The 21,124-nt window shown below is 34.6% G+C and overlaps 1 protein-coding gene across 1 annotated transcript in view; it reads right to left on the bottom strand.

The window, feature by feature from the left end:
• Positions 1–21,124, bottom strand: part of abcc8 (ATP-binding cassette, sub-family C (CFTR/MRP), member 8) — a 115,059-nt gene that overhangs the window by 81,733 nt on the left and 12,202 nt on the right. Inside the window, exons 4-8 of the mRNA XM_079809077.1 lie at positions 20,126–20,247; positions 16,239–16,405; positions 13,745–13,987; positions 9,822–10,010; positions 2,421–2,585 (exon numbers count right to left, since the gene is read on the bottom strand). Of these exons, the coding sequence (XP_079665203.1) occupies positions 2,421–2,585; positions 9,822–10,010; positions 13,745–13,987; positions 16,239–16,405; positions 20,126–20,247 (886 nt within the window). The remainder of the gene's footprint in view (positions 1–2,420; positions 2,586–9,821; positions 10,011–13,744; positions 13,988–16,238; positions 16,406–20,125; positions 20,248–21,124) is intronic.

Here is a 21,124-nt window from a genome sequence, read left to right as displayed (position 1 = left end):
AATTTGTTGTGGTTACTATTGGTACTGACCTCTATCAGTATACCAAATTTCATAACTTTTCCGCAAGCGGTTCTATGGGCTGCCATAGACTCCAATGGCGGAATAATAATAAGAAATCTAACGATTACAATAGGTGCCTCCGCACCTTTGGTGCTTGGTCCCTAATAATAGGAATGCTAACGATTTAAATAGGTAAACTAGACGAGACTCAGGACAAGACAACAAGAGCTAACAAAACAAAAAAGAAACTAAATATAACTGGAACTAGCAAAAGGACAACATAATTAAATTCTAAAATTAATAACTAGAACTAGCAAACAAAGAACATAAAAGAGTAGTTAACAATAAAAGTAAAACAAGAGAAATAAAAAAATTTAACTTGGGAAAACTAGAGCAAAATAAAGACTGAAAACTTGACTAGACTAAAAAAAATCAGCAACAAAGAAAACTGCAAAAAAACAATAGAAAATAAATGTAAAGCTTAGAACTGACAGAAAAACTAGCGAGGCAGGACCATAACATAGGCAGGTGCACAATGCGCGTAAACTCTGCTTATTACACACACAGGGATGCGCAGCAGCACACAAACATGCCAAATATTAAAAATAAAAGAATTCCTCTCTGGAGAAGCATTCAGCGTTTCTCTTCCAAATTCCGCCATGATGCAAGCACAACTGGCTTTTAAAGGGAATGGGAGATGAGACTCTGATTGGTTTATTTCACGTTACACCCAAAACACACCCATGACTCATTAAGAGAATAAGGACAATCCTTTTAGACCATGCGCCAACCATTTTTCCCGTCGTTAAACTAGCAAAAGTGTATTCGGACACGCCTCTCTAAGTGCACTTGCGCTGTGCGCAGGGCTCCAGAGTGCGACTAAATGGTCGCATTTCGCGACTAAAATTTGAGAGTGTGCTACTGAATTCCAGTCGCACATGTGCGACCAGTAAATTTGTCTGCTCTCGGTACTGGAGAAATTAAGAAAATACACGTACTAATTATAATTGATAGACGTTATGTCTGGCAAATTCTATCTTTGCCAGCCGTTTCTATATGAGAGAATATTAAACCATTTGTCCGTGATGCATTTTTGCCATTCGCAATCCAGAAGAGAGAGAAAGCGAGCTACCGCCAACACAACACCACAGTCAGCTTAATGAGTGACGATGGCCAAGAACTAAACAAAAGTTTAGTCTGCTTAAACTTTAGGGATGTGCTGTGATATTAATCGAATTTTATTTTAAATGTTGGCTTCCAAGAATTATAAAAAGATGGTATGAGGTAAAACTATTCCTATAGCCGTGTTCCGTCGAGCGCGACATACTTCCCTTCACAGCCTTGCGCTGTCATTTCTCCTTAAACCTAAACTAAACGTCAGAATCAGTGATTGTTGTAAACTGCAGTCTCTACTGTTGCTAAACTGCGGAATGTGTTTGATAATAAAGAGCTATTAAATGCACAATAATCCGCGCAAGAGACGCTGTTTCCAACTTCAATGCGGCTTATGTGTGTGTGCTGCGAAATGGACCGACTTGCACTTTATATTTTAGGCTTTGTGTGCGCGTCTAAACCATCAAATAAACAACAAACAGCCGGTACCAAAATAACCAGATTGGAGAGTAGTTATTTTAACAGTTTATATCTTAAATGGGCGTAAATAGTTTGGAGAAATAGGAGAATATGATATTATTAGTTCTACATTTGATCGGTCTTAAAGGGGCAGCGTCTAATAAACCTGCTGACGATTGAGCCATTACTTCGAATCGAACAAAAGGCAAATAGAAAATATTCACATCTCTTGAATTAATAACTTTAGCTTTTATAAGCATTAATATATCAATTTATACAGTGAAAACTATGCAGTGTTATTTTACATTTCATTACTTTATTAGATTTCTTTGTAGGTTTGTTCTTTACTGTAATATTAATGTTAGCAGACCTTCCGAATGCCTGCACACTGGTCCATTTACACATAGATGTTTTATATTTTTGTTCAAACTTTGCGGTTTCTTTTGCTATATATATTTTACTTTTCAGATTATAAAGCCATGTTAATTATGTTCTTAATTATGTTTTTTTTTTTAAATAAAAAAATAAAGTATAATAAAAAGAACAGGTAAGAATACTGTTAAAGTACCGATAAGCAGTATCGGTAAGAGTAGTAATACCATTAAACCCTTAACGATACCAATCCCTATCAGTAATACAGTGGAAATTAGTAGATTTGGTTAGCATGTTGATTTACGGTGTGCGCCCCTAAAATTTCTGGTTGTGCCCCTAAAATTTTCAGTTGGGGGCCACTGTGCTCCTAGTGAAAAAAGTTAGTCTGGAGCCCTGGTGCGAACATGTACTTAAATGGTTAAAATAGGGCCCATTGCCTGTTTTTTGCGGATGGATCGATAGACCGTTGTGCTGACCTGAATGGCTCCTCTCAAGTTGATTCCAGTCTCGATGGCAACGTAGTAGGAGGCCTGGAGGAAAGTTCTCTGGAGGAGCAGGGCGAAGAACAGGAGCACGGCTAGGACGTAAGCATTGGCGAGGAACTCCTGGGAGGAGATGAAATACATTCCAAGATGCTTCACCTGCAACACACCAAACCATTTAGCTTCACAAGCCTTGACAATCCTCTATACATTTAGCTAACATTTTAATGATAATGCTTGTCTTTTCCTACAAGGGCCCTACCCTGTCACCAATCAGCAATCTCCCTCTAATAAGAGAGTACAGGAACTCATTATAACTCTATTATATAAATATATCATGTAATTAAAGATTAGAGCAACAAGAAATAAATAAATTAAACCAATGAAAAGAAACGCAGTGGACAGAAAAATAAAAGTCTCCTCGCTGCATTTGATACTATACAAATGTGCAAAATGATCCAAAATGATGAGAAAATACCCAATCTAAAGTCATTAAAGTTTGCCATTGGCAAGTGAGTACAATTTCTGAATACATATGAAAAATTATAGAACTGTGACCCTGAACAACACATTTGTTTTCTCTATTAGAAGCCATCTTTGAATATGCCATGTTTATAAATTAATAAAGACAGTCAGTTATTACTTTGAGCAGAAGTGTGTCCCCAGAAACAGGATTTTGGATTTTGTTCTCGAAACCTTTGACTTTTTCCCCAAGCAACAAAAAGGAATTTTTAAACAATGAAATATTATCTTCTCCATTAACTGCATTATACATTAGTGCTAGAACATTACAAATGTTTTATATATAAGTTTCCTTTGTTTCATTGTCCGGTATTGTTTATGTTAAGTGTGGTTATTTTCTAAGCTTCTTCTCTGGGATTCTCCTACATGTTCCAAGTGGAATTTACTATATTAAAGTCTCTTCATCCTTTGTAACATCCCCCTGGAGCATCTACTGCTGATCCATTCATCCATCCATCCATCCATCCATCCAGCCATCCTTCCTTCCTTCCTTCCTTCCTTCCTTCCTTCCTTCCTTCCTTCCTTCCTTCCTTCCTTCCTTCCTTCCTTCCTTCATATATTAATTAATTAATTTCTTACTTTATTCATTAATTAAATTCATTCATTCATTACTTAATTACTTTATTAATTAATTACATAATTTGTTAATTTCATTGATTCATTCGTTCATTCATTCATTCATTCATTCACTTTACTTTACTTTACTTTACTTTATTCATTCATTCATTCATTCATTCATTCATTCATTCATTCATTCATTCATTCTACTTTACTTTACTTTACTTCATTTATTACTTTACTTTACTTTACTATTCATTCATTCATTCATTCATTCATTCATTCATTCATTCATTCATTCATTCATTCATTCCTTTACTTTACTTTACTTCATTCATTCATTACTTTACTTTACTTCATTCATTACTTTACCCTACTTTACTTCATTCATTCATTCATTACTTTACTTTACTGTACTTCATTCATTCACTCATTACTTCATTCGTTTATTCCATACATTCATTCATTCATTACTTCATTCATTACTTTACTTTTTCGTCACTTTACTTTTATTCATTCATTCATTATTCCATACATACATTACTTCATTCATTACTTTACTTTACTTTATTCATTCATTACTTTACTTTACTTCATTCATTCATTACTCCATTCGTTCATTACTTTACTTTAGTATACTTCATTCATTCATTACTTCATTTGTTTATTCCATACATTCATTCATTCATTACTTCATTCATTACTTTACTTTACTTTACTTTACTCATTACTTTAATTTAGTTTATTCATTACTCTACTTTACCTTCATTCATTCATTCCTTTACTTTACTTTACTTTAATTCATTCATTCATTTATACTTTACTTCATTCATTCATTCATTCATTCATACTTTACTTCATTCATTTATTCATTCATTCATACTTTACTTCATTCATTCATTCATACGTTACTTAATTCATTCATTTATTCATTCATACTGTACTTCATTCACTCATTCATTCATTCATTCATACTTTACTTCATTCATTCATTCATTCATACGTTACTTAATTCATTCATTTATTCATTCATACTGTACTTCATTCACTCATTCATTCATTCATTCATACTTTACTTCACTCATTCATTCATTCATTCATACTTTACTTCACTCATTCATTCATTCATTCATACTTTACTTCATTCATTCATTCATTCATTCATTCATTCATTCATTCATTCATTTATTCATTCATACTTTACTTCATTCATTCATTCATTAATTCATACTTTACTTCATTCATTAATTCATACTTTACTTCATTCATTCATTCATACTTTACTTCATTCAATCATTACTCCATTTGTTATTACTTTACTTTACTTCACTTTACTATACTTCATTCATTCATTCATTCATTACTTCATTTGTTTATTCCATACATTCATTTATTCATTACTCCATTCATTACTTTACTTTACTTCACTCATTACTTTACTTTAGTTTATTCTAGTGCTGTCAAACGATTAAAATATTTAATCGCGATTAATCGCATTAATGTCATAGTTAACTCACAATTAATCACAATTAATCGCACATTTTTATTTATTCTAAATGTCCCTTGATTTCTTTTTGTCCCATTATTTTTTCTTATTTTAATGCTCTTATCAACATAGAAAAGTGGATCGGCTTGCTTTGTTCAAATGTTTGTTTTATTGAAAACAACATTGGCATACTTTAGTGTTCGATTTCACACCAACATTCTCACTTGGAGCAAATAATCTCACACAATGTAACACTGCCCATCAATAAAAGGGTGAAACAAATACTTTGTTGCACAAACAGCCCCTTCAACAGCCCTTTCTAAGGGATCAAAACAGGGTGATATAAAATAAAATTACAAAGTGCACATGCAAGGTAAACTAGGACTCCGCCTATAGTGCAGTTAAACCAGGGGTCGCCAACTAGTGGACTCCGGTCCGAATCCGGACCGCGAGATGCGTCCATCCGGACCGCGAAGCCTTTTGACATAATGAAACAGTTAACGTTGCAATGCTCAGTTACTACGTTCAGACCCAGACGCGCGGTCAAGCATGCAGTGAAGAAGAGACTGATGGTGCGCTCACACCGGACGCGAATGACGCGACATGCACACCGCTTAATCCGCGCCGCAGAATGTCTATTTGCGTCTTTGCATTGACTTAAATCACTCGCGCAAAACGCTTCATTCGCGTCTGGTGTGTAGGCTACGCACCATCAGAGCAGAAAGCAGCGCTCAAGACAAGCACTTTTAGTTGAAGACCCCTGAGTTAAACCATGGCTTAATACGTTTCTCATTTCGGCGTCTCACGCTTGCCATCCACGTCTACTCTTTTAATGGCCCAAACGAGTGCGGGCAGCCGCAGCGTGCCTGATGTTTTGGTTCCGGTCTAGCTACATCCGGAGTGGTGTTGTAGTTTTTCTAACGTTACTAGTTGTTGCAACAGCATGTGAAAAAACTACAAAGTTTGTTAGACCAAAAAGAACGTTAATCTCGCGATAAAAAAATTGACGCCGTTAAAATAGGTTTGCGTTAACGCCGTTAATAACGCGTTTAACTGACAGCACTAGTTTATTCATTACTTTACTTTACTTCATTCATTCATGCATTCCTTTACTTTACTTTATTCATTCATTACTTTACTTCATTCATCCATTCATTACTTTCATTCGTTAATTCATTAATTAATTCATTAATTCATTCATTCATTCATTTATACTTTACTTCATTCATTTATTCATTCATTCATACTTTACTTCATTCATTCATTCATTCATTCATTCATTCATTCTTACGCTACTTCATTCATTCATACTTTACTTCATTCATTCATTCATTCTTTACTTCATTCATTCATTCATTCATTCATTCATACTTTACTTAATTCATTCATTCATTCATTCATTCATTCATTCATTCATTCATTCATTCATTCATACTTTACTTCATTCATTCATTCATTCATACTTTACTTCATTCATTCATTCATTCATTCTTACGCTACTTCATTCATTCATACTTTACTTCATTCATTCATTCATTCTTTACTTCATTCATACTTTACTTAATTCATTCATTCATTCATTCATTCATTCATTCATTCATTCATTCTTTACTTCATTCATTCATTCATTCATTCATTCATTCTTTACTTCATTCATTCATTCATTCATTCATTCATTCATTCATTCATTCATTCATTCTTTACTTCATTCATTCATTCATTCATACTTTACTTCATTCATTCATTTATTCATACTTTACTTCATTCATTCATTCATACTTTACTTCATTCATTCCTTCATTCTTACTTTCATTCATTCATTCATTCATTCATTCATTCATATATTAATTAATTAATTTCTTACTTTATTCATTAATTAAATTCATTCATTCATTACTTAATTACTTTATTAATTCATTACATAATTTGTTAATTTCATTGATTCATTCGTTCATTCATTCATTCATTCATTCACTTTACTTTACTTTACTTTACTTTATTCATTCATTCATTCATTCATTCATTCATTCATTCATTCATTCATTCATTCATTCATTCATTCATTCTACTTTACTTTACTTTACTTCATTTATTACTTTACTTTACTTTACTATTCATTCATTCATTCATTCATTCATTCATTCATTCATTCATTCATTCATTCATTCATTCATTCATTCATTCATTCATTCATTCCTTTACTTTACTTTACTTTACTTCATTCATTCATTACTTTACTTTACTTCATTCATTACTTTACCCTACTTTACTTCATTCATTCATTCATTACTTTACTTTACTGTACTTCATTCATTCACTCATTACTTCATTCGTTTATTCCATACATTCATTCATTCATTACTTCATTCATTACTTTACTTTTTCGTCACTTTACTTTTATTCATTCATTCATTATTCCATACATACATTACTTCATTCATTACTTTACTTTACTTTATTCATTCATTACTTTACTTTACTTCATTCATTCATTACTCCATTCGTTCATTACTTTACTTTAGTATACTTCATTCATTCATTACTTCATTTGTTTATTCCATACATTCATTCATTCATTACTTCATTCATTACTTTACTTTACTTTACTTTACTCATTACTTTAATTTAGTTTATTCATTACTCTACTTTACCTTCATTCATTCATTCCTTTACTTTACTTTACTTTAATTCATTCATTCATTTATACTTTACTTCATTCATTCATTCATTCATTCATACTTTACTTCATTCATTTATTCATTCATTCATACTTTACTTCATTCATTCATTCATACGTTACTTAATTCATTCATTTATTCATTCATACTGTACTTCATTCACTCATTCATTCATTCATTCATACTTTACTTCATTCATTCATTCATTCATTCATACGTTACTTAATTCATTCATTTATTCATTCATACTGTACTTCATTCACTCATTCATTCATTCATTCATACTTTACTTCACTCATTCATTCATTCATTCATACTTTACTTCACTCATTCATTCATTCATTCATACTTTACTTCATTCATTCATTCATTCATTCATTCATTCATTCATTTATTCATTCATACTTTACTTCATTCATTCATTCATTAATTCATACTTTACTTCATTCATTAATTCATACTTTACTTCATTCATTCATTCATACTTTACTTCATTCAATCATTACTCCATTTGTTATTACTTTACTTTACTTCACTTTACTATACTTCATTCATTCATTCATTCATTACTTCATTTGTTTATTCCATACATTCATTTATTCATTACTCCATTCATTACTTTACTTTACTTCACTCATTACTTTACTTTAGTTTATTCATTACTTTACTTTACTTCATTCATTCATGCATTCCTTTACTTTACTTTATTCATTCATTACTTTACTTCATTCATCCATTCATTACTTTCATTCGTTAATTCATTAATTAATTCATTAATTCATTCATTCATTCATTTATACTTTACTTCATTCATTTATTCATTCATTCATACTTTACTTCATTCATTCATTCATTCATTCATTCATTCTTACGCTACTTCATTCATTCATACTTTACTTCATTCATTCATTCATTCTTTACTTCATTCATTCATTCATTCATTCATTCATACTTTACTTAATTCATTCATTCATTCATTCATTCATTCATTCATTCATTCATTCATACTTTACTTCATTCATTCATTCATTCATACTTTACTTCATTCATTCATTCATTCATTCTTACGCTACTTCATTCATTCATACTTTACTTCATTCATTCATTCATTCTTTACTTCATTCATACTTTACTTAATTAATTCATTCATTCATTCATTCATTCATTCATTCATTCATTCATTCTTTACTTCATTCATTCATTCATTCATTCATTCATTCATTCTTTACTTCATTCATTCATTCATTCATTCATTCATTCATTCATTCATTTATTCATTCATTCATTCATTCATTCATTCATTCATTCATTCATTCTTTACTTCATTCATTCATTCATTCATACTTTACTTCATTCATTCATTTATTCATACTTTACTTCATTCATTCATTCATACTTTACTTCATTCATTCCTTCATTCTTACTTTCATTCATTCATTCATTCATTCATTCATTCATTCATTCATTCATTCATTCATTCATTCATTCATTCATTCATACTTTACTTCATTCTACTTTACTTTACTTCATTACTTTACTTCATTACTTTACTTCATTCATTCATTCATTACTTAATTCATTTATTCCATACGTACGTTCATTCGTTCGTTCATTCATTCGTTCGTTCATTCATTCATTCACTCCATTCACACATTTATTCCATGTATTCATTCATTCATTCATTCATTCAGTCAAACATTCATTCATTCATTCATAAATAAACAAATAAATGATGGCCATGGATTTTTCTATGCAGTTTTTCTATCCATACATTTATTCCATTCATTCTTTAATTTCATCTTACAGTCATCTTGCATCAGTGTTTTTTGCCTATGTAGTGAAGTAGATTATATCATACAAAGACGTCTAAACATCCGACATCTGAGAGCCAGGCAGAATGCTGTTCAACTATTTAATAATTGATGACAGCTGCATGGCGGTAAAATGCTTTGTTACAGAAAATGTGAAAAGATGAAGTTACATGAAAGATGTAGCCATGACCTGAAGTCAGTCCCTCACTGCAACGGTTTCTAATTGTACCTTCAAAAAAACTCAAACTGACTAGTAAGTAAACAACACAAATACTGAAAAAAAAATGATTGGTTGTTTTAATGTGGCTTAGATGGGTTCAAAAGACAGAAATGCTCTTACCGGTGGCAGAATGGTGTGGTTCTCTTTACTGAGATGGTGCACGATGCCTGAGATGCAGAGCGGGCCTGCAAAGCCAAGAAGATCCGCCAGGAAACGGTAAGTGATGCTGAGGAGCAGGTTCCTTCCGAAAGCCTGTCGCAGAGCCGTCCAGATCCACTTGGACCCCTGCGGATGAGAGCCTTGAGGCCTCTGAATATATAACAGAAAAATAAAGACATTATTTGTATTAATATATTTATTATTACAATTTTTTATATTAGATTTTATATTTCCAGTTTCCATTTTAATAAAAAAAGTTTTTTATGTCCTTTTGTCATTTTTATTAGTGTTTTATTTTATTTTGCTATTTAGGTTTGATTTATTTGTAATTTTATTTTAGTGCTTCAATTTATTAACCTTATTTCAGTATGTAGCCAAAACAACCAGTTTTTTCATAGAATATTTATATTTAATATCAACCTTATCTCATTTAACAATTTTTTTTAACAGTTGGAGTTAACGCTCATAACCTGGAGACAGATATTTATTGAATCAAGATTTTCTTGAATGCATCCAAATTATTCACTGTATTTCAAAGGTGGAAGTCACAATATCTCTGATCGAAAACCTAGTGAATGTGACGCAGGCGAATTTAGAAATGATTGTGACGCAGGCGAATTCAGAAACAAGGGAGAGATGGCTCCAAATGCAGTAGGTTTACTACAAAGCTACAAAACAAAAATGCTGGTGAACAGAAATAACGCACCAACATAACAGCTATAGAAAGACTAGACCGAAATAGGGCACTATTTGAGGGAACAGCCATTTGTAGTGGTGATCGAAACAATAGTGGACGTTATTGTGTGCACTTATTCATACCAACATTGCACCGCAAAAAAGAGTGTACAGCTGATGTACCACAACGGCTGTCCGAATTCACTCACTCCTTTTCATTCACTCCTTCAAGTGACTTCAAGCACCCTAATCAAATGTTCTACATAAGCAACTCCAGCAACTGTTTCATAATCTTGGATGAATTAAAAAGAGTACTTTTTATGCAAATAATTAATTTAAAAAATATATAGTTAAGTGCAAATTGAATGCAATTTCTTAATTACTTCTATTGTCTTTCAAATATAATAAAAGCGTACTGCCGAATTTACAGACAAGCATTTATGGTGAACTAAAATGTAACACTTAAAATGTGTTTTGTCATGTTAGTCAATGCCTCAAAAAAGTTTACTTCTTTAAAGCAAAACAAAAGATTATTAAAACATAATGATTTAAAATGTCATTTTAAAAGTGTTCTTAAATGTGTTAAGGAACCGTCATGAAAGTGTACTCTCTTTAAGAACATCTAAAGGCACAGTATGTAAGTTTCACCGCTAGAGGTCGCTTATTCAAAACAACGGACGCAACTTGATGATGCCGTGAATGAGCGTGGAATCATGGGAGTTGTAGGTCTTGACTCTTCACCGCCACAGCCGATGGAAAGCAATCCGACGGACAGAAATCATGTTCAAGAATGAGCGAATGTATTATAGTTTTATTAAAGTTACCATGGTATGAAGCAGGGCACGCCGAGTGCCGTGGGAGAGAATTACCTGCGCAAAACACCGGTCTCTGAGCTTTTATTCTGCAAGTCGCCGCTTCCGCTCTATTCGTTGTGTAGGTGGGGTAACACAGCGCTGTTTTAGAAGCTTAAAACAATCAAACTAAATACATTTGAGTGAGTTGAAAGTTATAACGCTACTCTGTGCGATATTAGAATATATTAATAAAAGGTGGATGACTAAATGACTGTTGCTAAATGACAATAATGAAAATATTGTATGATGGAGAAAGCTCTCTCAGATTATGCTATATTAGCCACTTGACAAAATAGTGTTGTCTCTGAGATGTGGTAGAAACATGGTATTCATGGTAAAACAAGGGATTCAACAATATGACTAACCGTGTTGAGCTGTATAATAATAATTTGTTTTCTGTTGATAAATGTATCCAAACAGTTGCTCACATATTTCATGAAACACATAATATATATTTAAAGCGTCTTTGTTGTTTCCATGGTTTCTACCGGAAATCAAGGATAGCGCAGATATGACATAATTGACAGGTGACACAAAAACACGGTCCGTGTCCTGGTTAAAATAGCAGATTTATCTTTCTTTAAACATTGTTGGAAACGTCTGGGAAAATATCAGTACACAGGCCATCAAAATATATAACATTGTTCTAGTGGTTTTTTGGATATTTTTATCTAAAATCGTACATATTGTGCCTTTAAGTGGCCTTTTATGTCATTAATATTATATTACCTGCACATACAGTTAAAAAAAAAAATTCTATGTATATAAACTTTTAAGATCTGATAAACACTACAAGCGTAAATTGACATTTAATTAAATTTTTTTACAAAGGAGAGAGTTTGTTGCAATACACATGATTTATCTGTGAATTATATGTAATTTATGCAATTTAGATAAAATTATTTATCACAAAAGGCATTTATTCTGGAGCTGCCTATATCTAGTAACAATCTTGAAGGCACTATGACTTAAAATGCTATTTAGGCAGCGTTCTAGCTTATTTTTTCCTTACTAAACAGCTGCTTCTTTTATTTTCTTGTGTTTTGTTATCTTTGTGCTTAGTTACTGCATATGAGATACAAGGGGCGACATTTCCTTAAGTCAATGTGAAACCCTGTTTTACATTTATACTGGTGCATTTCTGAAAAATGTAGGGCATGGATTGATTTTATAATTTAGGAATTGATTGGATGGTGAAAAGCGGTTGTTACATACCAGAAAGGAGCCAAATGTGATACAAACCATGAATTATTGCACCAAAAATTGGAATCAATCATATGTAGCATTTATCATGTCCTTTACTAATGGAGTTCATCACATGGCACGTGCCAGATGTCACAACGCACGTGCCGCACGTGAGAACTGTCACGTTACGAACTGTCACAATATCTGTTCACCTGGAGCTGAACGCCAAACATGCAACCGCATACATCACATGCTCTTTATTCCCACGAGCACAAAGATACAAAGGTCCTTCACCCCGCTGAGGGTCAAAATGTCACTGTGTTCCCAGCACAAAAGGATCATCTTCTGTCTTTTAGTGTTTTGAAGACACGCACCCTCATTATTCCACATCTGTCTTGCTGTGGTTTGGGACGTGCATGACTTTTCACTTCATCGTCATCCTCATCATCATCAAAGAGAGAGTAGCAATCCCCAAATCCACAGAGAATAGACTACCGAATATGTTTTTTGTGTGTGTGTGTGTGTTTGTGTGAACTCTTTTAAACACTTGAGTCTTTGATTAAAGGAAGTATGACTATTTATGAAATACCACACTACTTCAGCACTATTTCTGCATTTTTTTATGTCAGGGTTATGTTATGTTTCATTGTGTTTCCTTTCAGGGGTGCGTTTCCCGTATAACGACGCAACTCGCTACTTAACTATCATAGCACGATGGCAGGGAAAGAGTTAATGGTTGTGACATTAAAGTCATGTGAACGTGGTGGAGCTTGTTTGTAGCCTACGTTTAGCTTTTTACTTCAAAAAGTCATGTTCATTTGTGAAAATGATCATGATGAACAAAATGAGTAAGAACCATAAACCTTTGTTGGTCAAAGAGCTTATTTTCATTAATGGTCAAAAGCCAATGACAAAATTACTGTGGTTTTGTCAAGGGAAGCAGGGAGATGGTAAATTACAAGTTGGCCTAAAATACATTATCACTGCAGAACTCTATAATGCTAAAATTGTGCGCAAATACTACAGTTACTACTAGTACTCATTTTTTTTACTCACTGTTTGGAGTCATATTCTTAAATTGTGACAGAAAAGAAAGGAATTTTGCCTGAAAACAGTAATAGTAAAAATATAAATTGAAATAAAAAAAAAAAATATGACAGATTCTTGTACCTTCTGGGTTTCAAAGGCCTCACGGAGCCTCAGGTAGTTTGTTAGAGCTCTCATAGCGATTGGTAGCCTGCCAATGACCTTCAGATCGATGGGGCGTCTGTGCGCTGAAGTGATGAAGGTGTTCATCCACCAGTATGTGCTTTTGGACAGCAGGTTTACAAACGGCTGCAGAAATCGAACCCCCAGGTCCTGTAAATCCTCCGGGGGCTTCACTTCAGGGGCGTATGCAAAACATATATATCGCTGTAGGAAAAAATGAGAAAACCTTGTCAAAATTGTTCCATAAATTGTACATAAATGTCCATAAATGCCAATTCAAAAACAATGTTTCTAATCTAAACATTGAATATTAGAAATTAAAGAGGTCATGATGACAGATGAAAATGCCAATTCAAAAACAATGTTTCCAATCTAAACATTGAAGAACAGAAATTAAAGGGGTCATGATGACATGACAAATCTTAACAAAGTTTTTGTACCATTAAAACATCCTGCAGGTTTCATAGCTTAAACATTGTCCTCATTATAAATAAAGCATTTATTCAATCAAGCTCCAAAAATGGCCATGAGTTAACAGATAAATACATTTGCATATATCTGCATATAATAGTTTTACATCATCAAACCATAGGCCCCGCCCACTTGTGCTCAGTCGCTTGCCTACACCTGAGGCTAGCTTCGTGTTGCGTCAAAAGGAAATATAACCCATTATAAATCTCTGACGCTGTCTACACTGGATACAGGATGTGTTCAGTTTCTGAAATACTCCACACACTTGAGCAAAGACTTTATATATAGGAAGACGGTGCACTCATATTATTATGAATGGGAGAAAGTGCAACGCACAATATGGCGGAATAAGTCCCGCCTTCAAAATAAGAGCCAATTGGCGATTGGTAAAGTCATTGCGTCACTGCAGCTACCATTAAATGCTCCAGTTCCAATAGAAACAGTCAGACGTGCGCTTTAAGGCCGTGTATGTAATCCAGTCTGGAAAAAGGATTTTTTTTTTAATGAAATTTATGAGAAAGTTGTTTTCAGATTTCATTGGCGATTTCAAATATGAAATTTAATCATAAGCTTGGCGAACAGTTTTGGAGAATTTGATGTTTGCCCATTCAAATAGCTGCACTTGCAAGCCCGAGAGGCATTTCAAAGATGGCCACCGATTGAAATAAACTTGAGTCTGCCGACAACAGGACAAATGGAAGCATAAAGCAACATTCGCTTTGCAAACAATGTGATAAATCAAACAATTTCTCTTCATTTTAATAACGGGCCTGTACAGAGATTTTTCCCCAAAAAATCCTCTTGTGGAGAAATACACTATATTCCCAAAAGTTTTGGGACATCCTTTACATGTACATGAACTTTAATGACATCCATTCTTAATCCGTAGGGTTTAATATCAGTCAGGCAAGTACCGTTTTCCTGGCAAACGCCAAACCCAGACACGTCTATCGGATTGCCAGACAGAAAAGCGTGATTCGTCACTCCAGAGAACACGTCTCCACTGCTCTAGAGTCCAGTGGCGGTGTGCTTTACACCACTGCATCCCACGCTTTGCATTGCACTTGGTGATGTAAGGCTTGGATGCAGCTGCTCGGCCATGGAAACCCATTCCATGAAGCTCTATGCACTGTTCTTGAGCTAATCTGAAGACAACACAAAATTTGGAGGTCTGTAGCTATTGACTATGCAGAAAGCTGCCGATTTCTGCACACTGTGCGCCTCAGCATGCGCTGACCCCGCTCTGTTATTTTACGTGGCCTACCACTTCGTGGCTGAGTTGCTGTTTTGAACCCAATTGCTTCAACTTTGTTATAACACCACTAACAGTTGACGTGGAATATTTAGTAGTGAGGAAATTTCACGAATGGACTTATTGCACAGGTGGCAACCTATCACGGTACCACGCTTGAATTAACTGAGAGCATTCTTTCACAAATATTTGTAGAAGCAGTCTGCATTATTTTATACACCTGTGGCCATGGAAGTGATTGGAACACCTGAATTCAATGATTTAGAGGGGAGTCCCAATACTTTTGGCAATATAGTGTAAGTGATCCATATTATCATAAAATCATAACCATAACACTGCAATTATTATGAGATGCATTGTCATTTGTCATAATAAACAAATAAATACTTAAGTCTATAAAATTTCTGTCATATAGATTCAAAAGACCACATTTATGCAGCTTGAACATTCTACCAAATATCTCCTTTTTGTTCCACAAAAGCAGCTGGAAAGACATGAGGGAGAGTAAAGAGTCTGTACTCGGACTGATAACACTTTAAAGTCCATATTAAAGATGGGATTGCATTCAGAGCTTCCCAAACTCCATGTGGTCTGCCAGGATACGTGAGCAGACTTGTGTATTATCTGAGACTGCAGTATGAGTATATAGAAAGAAAATCACAGTCAGAGGCTGAAGAATATGAATGGACAATCAATGACCAAGAAAACAAATCTCAGGCACACAATCATTACCCTCGTCGTGATGACATTAATCTCCACGGCCAACAGCAGACCGTATAACAGGGTCAGTAAGCCCGTGATCCCGAACCGCAGCTGCCTCAGGCCGATCCCATGCTCTGTGTACTTGGCAAACTTGATTGATTTAGAAACAAATGCCAGAACCCAGTAAATGAGCAAAGCTGTGAAAGAAAATTAAAATTGACAGTAAATATAATCATATATGAAATTACATTCTCTACACGCATTAGTACTAAAGGCATCAGTCTCTGCTGGTTATGATCAGCATGCATAACTTTAAAGGCCCACTGAAGTGCCTTGAAACGGCCAGAGTTATTCAGTTAGTGGTGATGTAATTTCCACTGAAACAGGAAGAAAGGGCCTTTTCAAAAATAACCAATTCGTTTATATCACAGCTCGACCTGAGCTTGGTAAAGCTTCTCCCTTTAGGTTCAATATGAAACTGTTACTAAAGCATAAGTGAACGTAATCATGGTGAGGATGTGCAGTTTGAAAAGTGTGTAAGCTATGTTCGGTGCCTGGCACCGGTTTTATCTCTTCTACTCGTCAGTGCTGTTTCTAATGCCAAGTCTGTCTAACCATTTCCCCTCCAAATCTCCTCCAAATCTCCTCCATATTGCTTTAAAATAAAGCATTCTGTGCAGAATTCAATAGGTCTGACACGTTTTGTATTCTGTGTTGTGCTTATGATCCACGCTATCGTGTCTCTGGACCGGAGCTGCTGCGTTTCGCCTGAAAGCTGACTTAATTTGCCTCAATGGAAAACATATTTACCCTGTCTGAATCTTTCCCTATCCCCTATATAGTGCACTCTGTGCCGTTCACCATGTAGAAAAAAGTCGAGTGTGAGCAAGTGACCGATTTTAGCCATAGCTTCAAGCTAGTATTTAGGGGGGCGGGACGCTTCAGATTCTAGAGCATTTGATTGGACAGAAAATCTGATGAGAAGCTGGAGTGCAGAGTGATGTCATCAAAACCATTGATCCATATTGGCGAAAGTGAGAGACTGTAAGTTTTGAACGCTTATATCTTCTAAATGTGATTTTTGTCATTGTTTTGGAGCACACTAGCTTATAGGTAACACTAAGGCTAACACATTCATACTAAAAGCCAAAATACTTCGATTTTGATTTCATGGGGCCTTTAAAGTGCCCTTATTATGCTATTTAATGGTTCCTAATTTTGTTTTGGAGGTCTCCTACAATCGGTTTTAATTATCTCATAATATACATTGCAGCATCACCTCTATTCTCACACTCACAGTCAGGGCCGGCTCTAGCTCTTTGGTTGCCCTAGGCGAGATTGAGTTTTGCCCCCCCCCCTCTAATTGTTAAGTCCACCGGCAACTATAGTTGCCAGTGTATAGTTGTCATTTTCCTTCTGTAAGTATTTTTCTAGATATTATCCATGTTTTATATCTTAATGACACACAAGCAGACAACCAAATAAAGGATTTCAAGAAAAAAAAAATATATTAACTTCCTTCCTGTCACATGAGACTGCCAACTTCCTACCCCTACTTCCAGGGAGCACAACGAAGGCAAACCCTCCCAAAGAAAGGTCATTTTCATGTTACTAATAAGTATTTTTTGTTGACATATATATATCAACATAATCATGAAGGTCTCTAGAATCATCCAAACAAAACACATCTTACAACAGATCTATAGTTTTTAGTATACTTAGTCAAACATAATACATTTGATTATGAATAAAGATTGATCTGTTGAAAGCAGTTATTTTGAGTTAGATGCTAAATGTTCTCCTCTTATTCATATTTGACATTGAAGGGGTGCATACAACATATTTGCCCACCGGCAACTATAGTTGCCACAGATTCAAATACGATTTTCAAGAAAAAATACAAAAACCTGGGGAAAATAAATGCAGAACATGCCATTGGGCACAAATGGGTTAAGTATTTATAAAAACTATATAAACAAAAATGCTCCTATTGTTACTCCAAGACTTAAAAAGCTAATTATGACTTAAATGATACACTCTAATAAATTGCACATACAAAAATGCTACAAAGAAAGTTGGAGGATATTTAACAAATTATGACTCAAACTATGGATGAACAAACAAAAATGCTTTTATAGTCACTCCAACACTTAATCAAGAAAGTTAAGACTTGAAGGATCAACTGCAATAAATTGGTCATACACAAATGCTAGAAAGAATGTTCAAGGATATTTACCAAATATTAACTCCATAAACTGTGCAAAAACTCTCTTAAGCACCTGTAAAGACACTTAAGCAAATTATGACCCATAAACTGGATTAACTATACCCTCTACAAACAAAAGTGCTATTATGGATACACTGTACTTACCACTACAAAATTAAAATATATAAGTTCTTGTAGCTCTATGCCTATCTTAAATAATAAAAGATGAACAGTTGTTTCTGGCATTTCTATTCACCTTCAAAATTGACGCAGCATTAAAATTTGTCTCGTCTGGATTTCCTTATTGTCAGTGAAATGCGTAGAAATATGTAGATAACTAGCTAGCTAGTGATAGCTTAGTGACAGCAATAAAACGTCCAATGCCGTCCAATATTAGTTGATAATATCGATAATACGAAGTAAATTTATTTCGTTTGACACCTTTATGGCTGAGATGAGAAGACTTACCTCTATACTGGGCTTTCTTTTGATCGTCTGCCTTTCTCTTTTTCCGTCCCTGTGCACTCGAGGGTTTAGACCGCTTCATTTTTGAAGAACGCGCCAGTGCTGAGCACTAGCCTGACATAACGCCTGTGCTAGACAATATTCACTTTCAATTCAATCTAATAATCAGGTTAAGTAATTAAACGTGCGGCTGAGGGGGCGCCCAAGGATGATCATGTTTAATAAACAGTATGTTTTATTTCGCTTGTTTTAATTCTATGCTTAATGGGAAGTAAGTTTAAGGGCGCCACTAGAGGGCGCCTGGCTGCGCCCCCAACACATTTGTCGCCCTAGGCAACCGCCTAGCTCGCCTATAGCAAACGCCGGCCCTGCTCACAGTGTCTAAAACTGCTCGATAAAGGCCGCCTTTCTGAGAGCTTCCTCTGCTCTGATTGGTCAGAGAAATCAAAGAACACCTGAAAACAGTGTCTTCTCGACATGTCGACAACACGAACCAAACTCTTCCAGGCCTCAGCTACAACTACAGGTTTAAGGGTCAAAGTATAGAGTAGCTCACCGGCAGCCAATGAAGACCATAGGCTGGCATTATGCAAATTTGTTACAAAACTACATAGGTTTGTGCGGGAAGTCAGACTGAAATTACTGACCTCTCCTTGCAGGAAGTTCAGAATCGGTTCTTTCTTTTGGGAGACAAAAACTACATTTATCTGCGATTTGATATTTGAAACTTTACAGATCTTTACAAAAAAAACCTGTATTACACACTACATGAAAGGTAATATCCGGAAAAAGCACTATAGGGGCACTTATCACTCAAGATGTTCAATGACGGGATGATAAATAAGGTTAGAGTCTATTAAAGAGGATATTACAGTCGAGGAATGTGATTGTAAGGCTGAGACTTAAATCTCTTGAGAACATTCAGATGATTTCAAGTAACAGACTATTTTATTCTGGAAATTAAATTGTAGTTGGAAAATAGGATTGAACCACCAAGAGCACCAAGTCTGTAGCACTGCAATGCAGTCGGCTTTCTAGAAACACAGGATCTGTGTAAATGCAGCTGTTGCAATTAAAATATTCTTCCAAGTACACATATTTCTTATTAAAACTGCTGTAACATCCATATTAATCATGCTTCACATTAAAAAGTGATTTGCATTATGAAAGAAATGCGCATGCCACATCCAAATAACAGTAAAGTCAATCCTTAAAAAGCAAAAGACACTATAAAGTCGACACATACTAATCAGTAGTTTGGGGAAGTTGGAGGTCTCTATGTTGTGGTAGTAGATGATTGAGGTGATGGCAGCCATGAAGGCCAAACATGATGGCATATAGAGGTGCAGGTGGACCGACTGATTAAACCTGAGAAAGAGAGAGACAGTATTAGACACACATCAGCATTTCCAATTCCAAAATAATTCCCAATTCCAAATAACTAAAAATCTGTCATTGGGCCTACACTCTCTCTCTCTCAAAAAAAAAAAGAGTACAAAAATGTACCTTTTAAAGGTACAAATGGCCGTCACTTGGGTGGTACTCTTAAGGGTATATTTTTGTACTTCTAGGTCAGGGCAGGGGTAGGCAAGTTCGGTCCTAGAGAGCTGATGTCCTGCAGAGTTTAGCTCCAATCCTACTAAGCTACCTCGGTAAAAAACTCAAGGCTCCCAGTATGCATTGCAGCATGAAGTATATCACCATTGTTGAGATTCATATGCTGATTCTTGAAATCTGTGTGCGTCTAAACTTTTTTCTCCCTAGAATGTATTAAAAAAATCAAAATTCAGAATGCCTGATCTGTGGCAAGAAAGTATTGTTGTTGAATATTATTTAATAATATTTTTTAGTCGGTCATGAGTTTAGTCCAACATTTTTCTTCATGACAATTTTTGTTTATGGCTTTTGATTTGAACAGATTACGTGTTTTGTTAACACTAACAAAAACCACAAAAAAAAGGCAAGATTCAAACTGCCCAACTAAATAAAACACTGATCACCCAAATGGTGACCAAATATTTTCAATAAAACCAACATCTAAACCTCTGTTAATTCTCAATAAGAACTTCTATAGACGTCTTTCAGGGTTGGAGCCAAACTCTGCAGGACAGCGACTCACTAGGTTTAATTGTACCCTAAGGACCAATTGTGTACCTTTAAAGGTACAGCTATATGTTTTGTTGCCCAAGGAATAAAATTTTTACCTCCACTGTACCTTTTTTTCTGAGAGTTTATGACTAGGGCA

Source organism: Gobio gobio (genome assembly GCF_949357685.1).
Source record: "Gobio gobio genome assembly, chromosome: 25".
NCBI lineage: Eukaryota > Metazoa > Chordata > Actinopteri > Cypriniformes > Gobionidae > Gobio > Gobio gobio.
The sequence above is the reverse complement of the archived record's forward strand: the minus strand, read 5'-3'. Positions and strand labels throughout refer to the sequence as shown.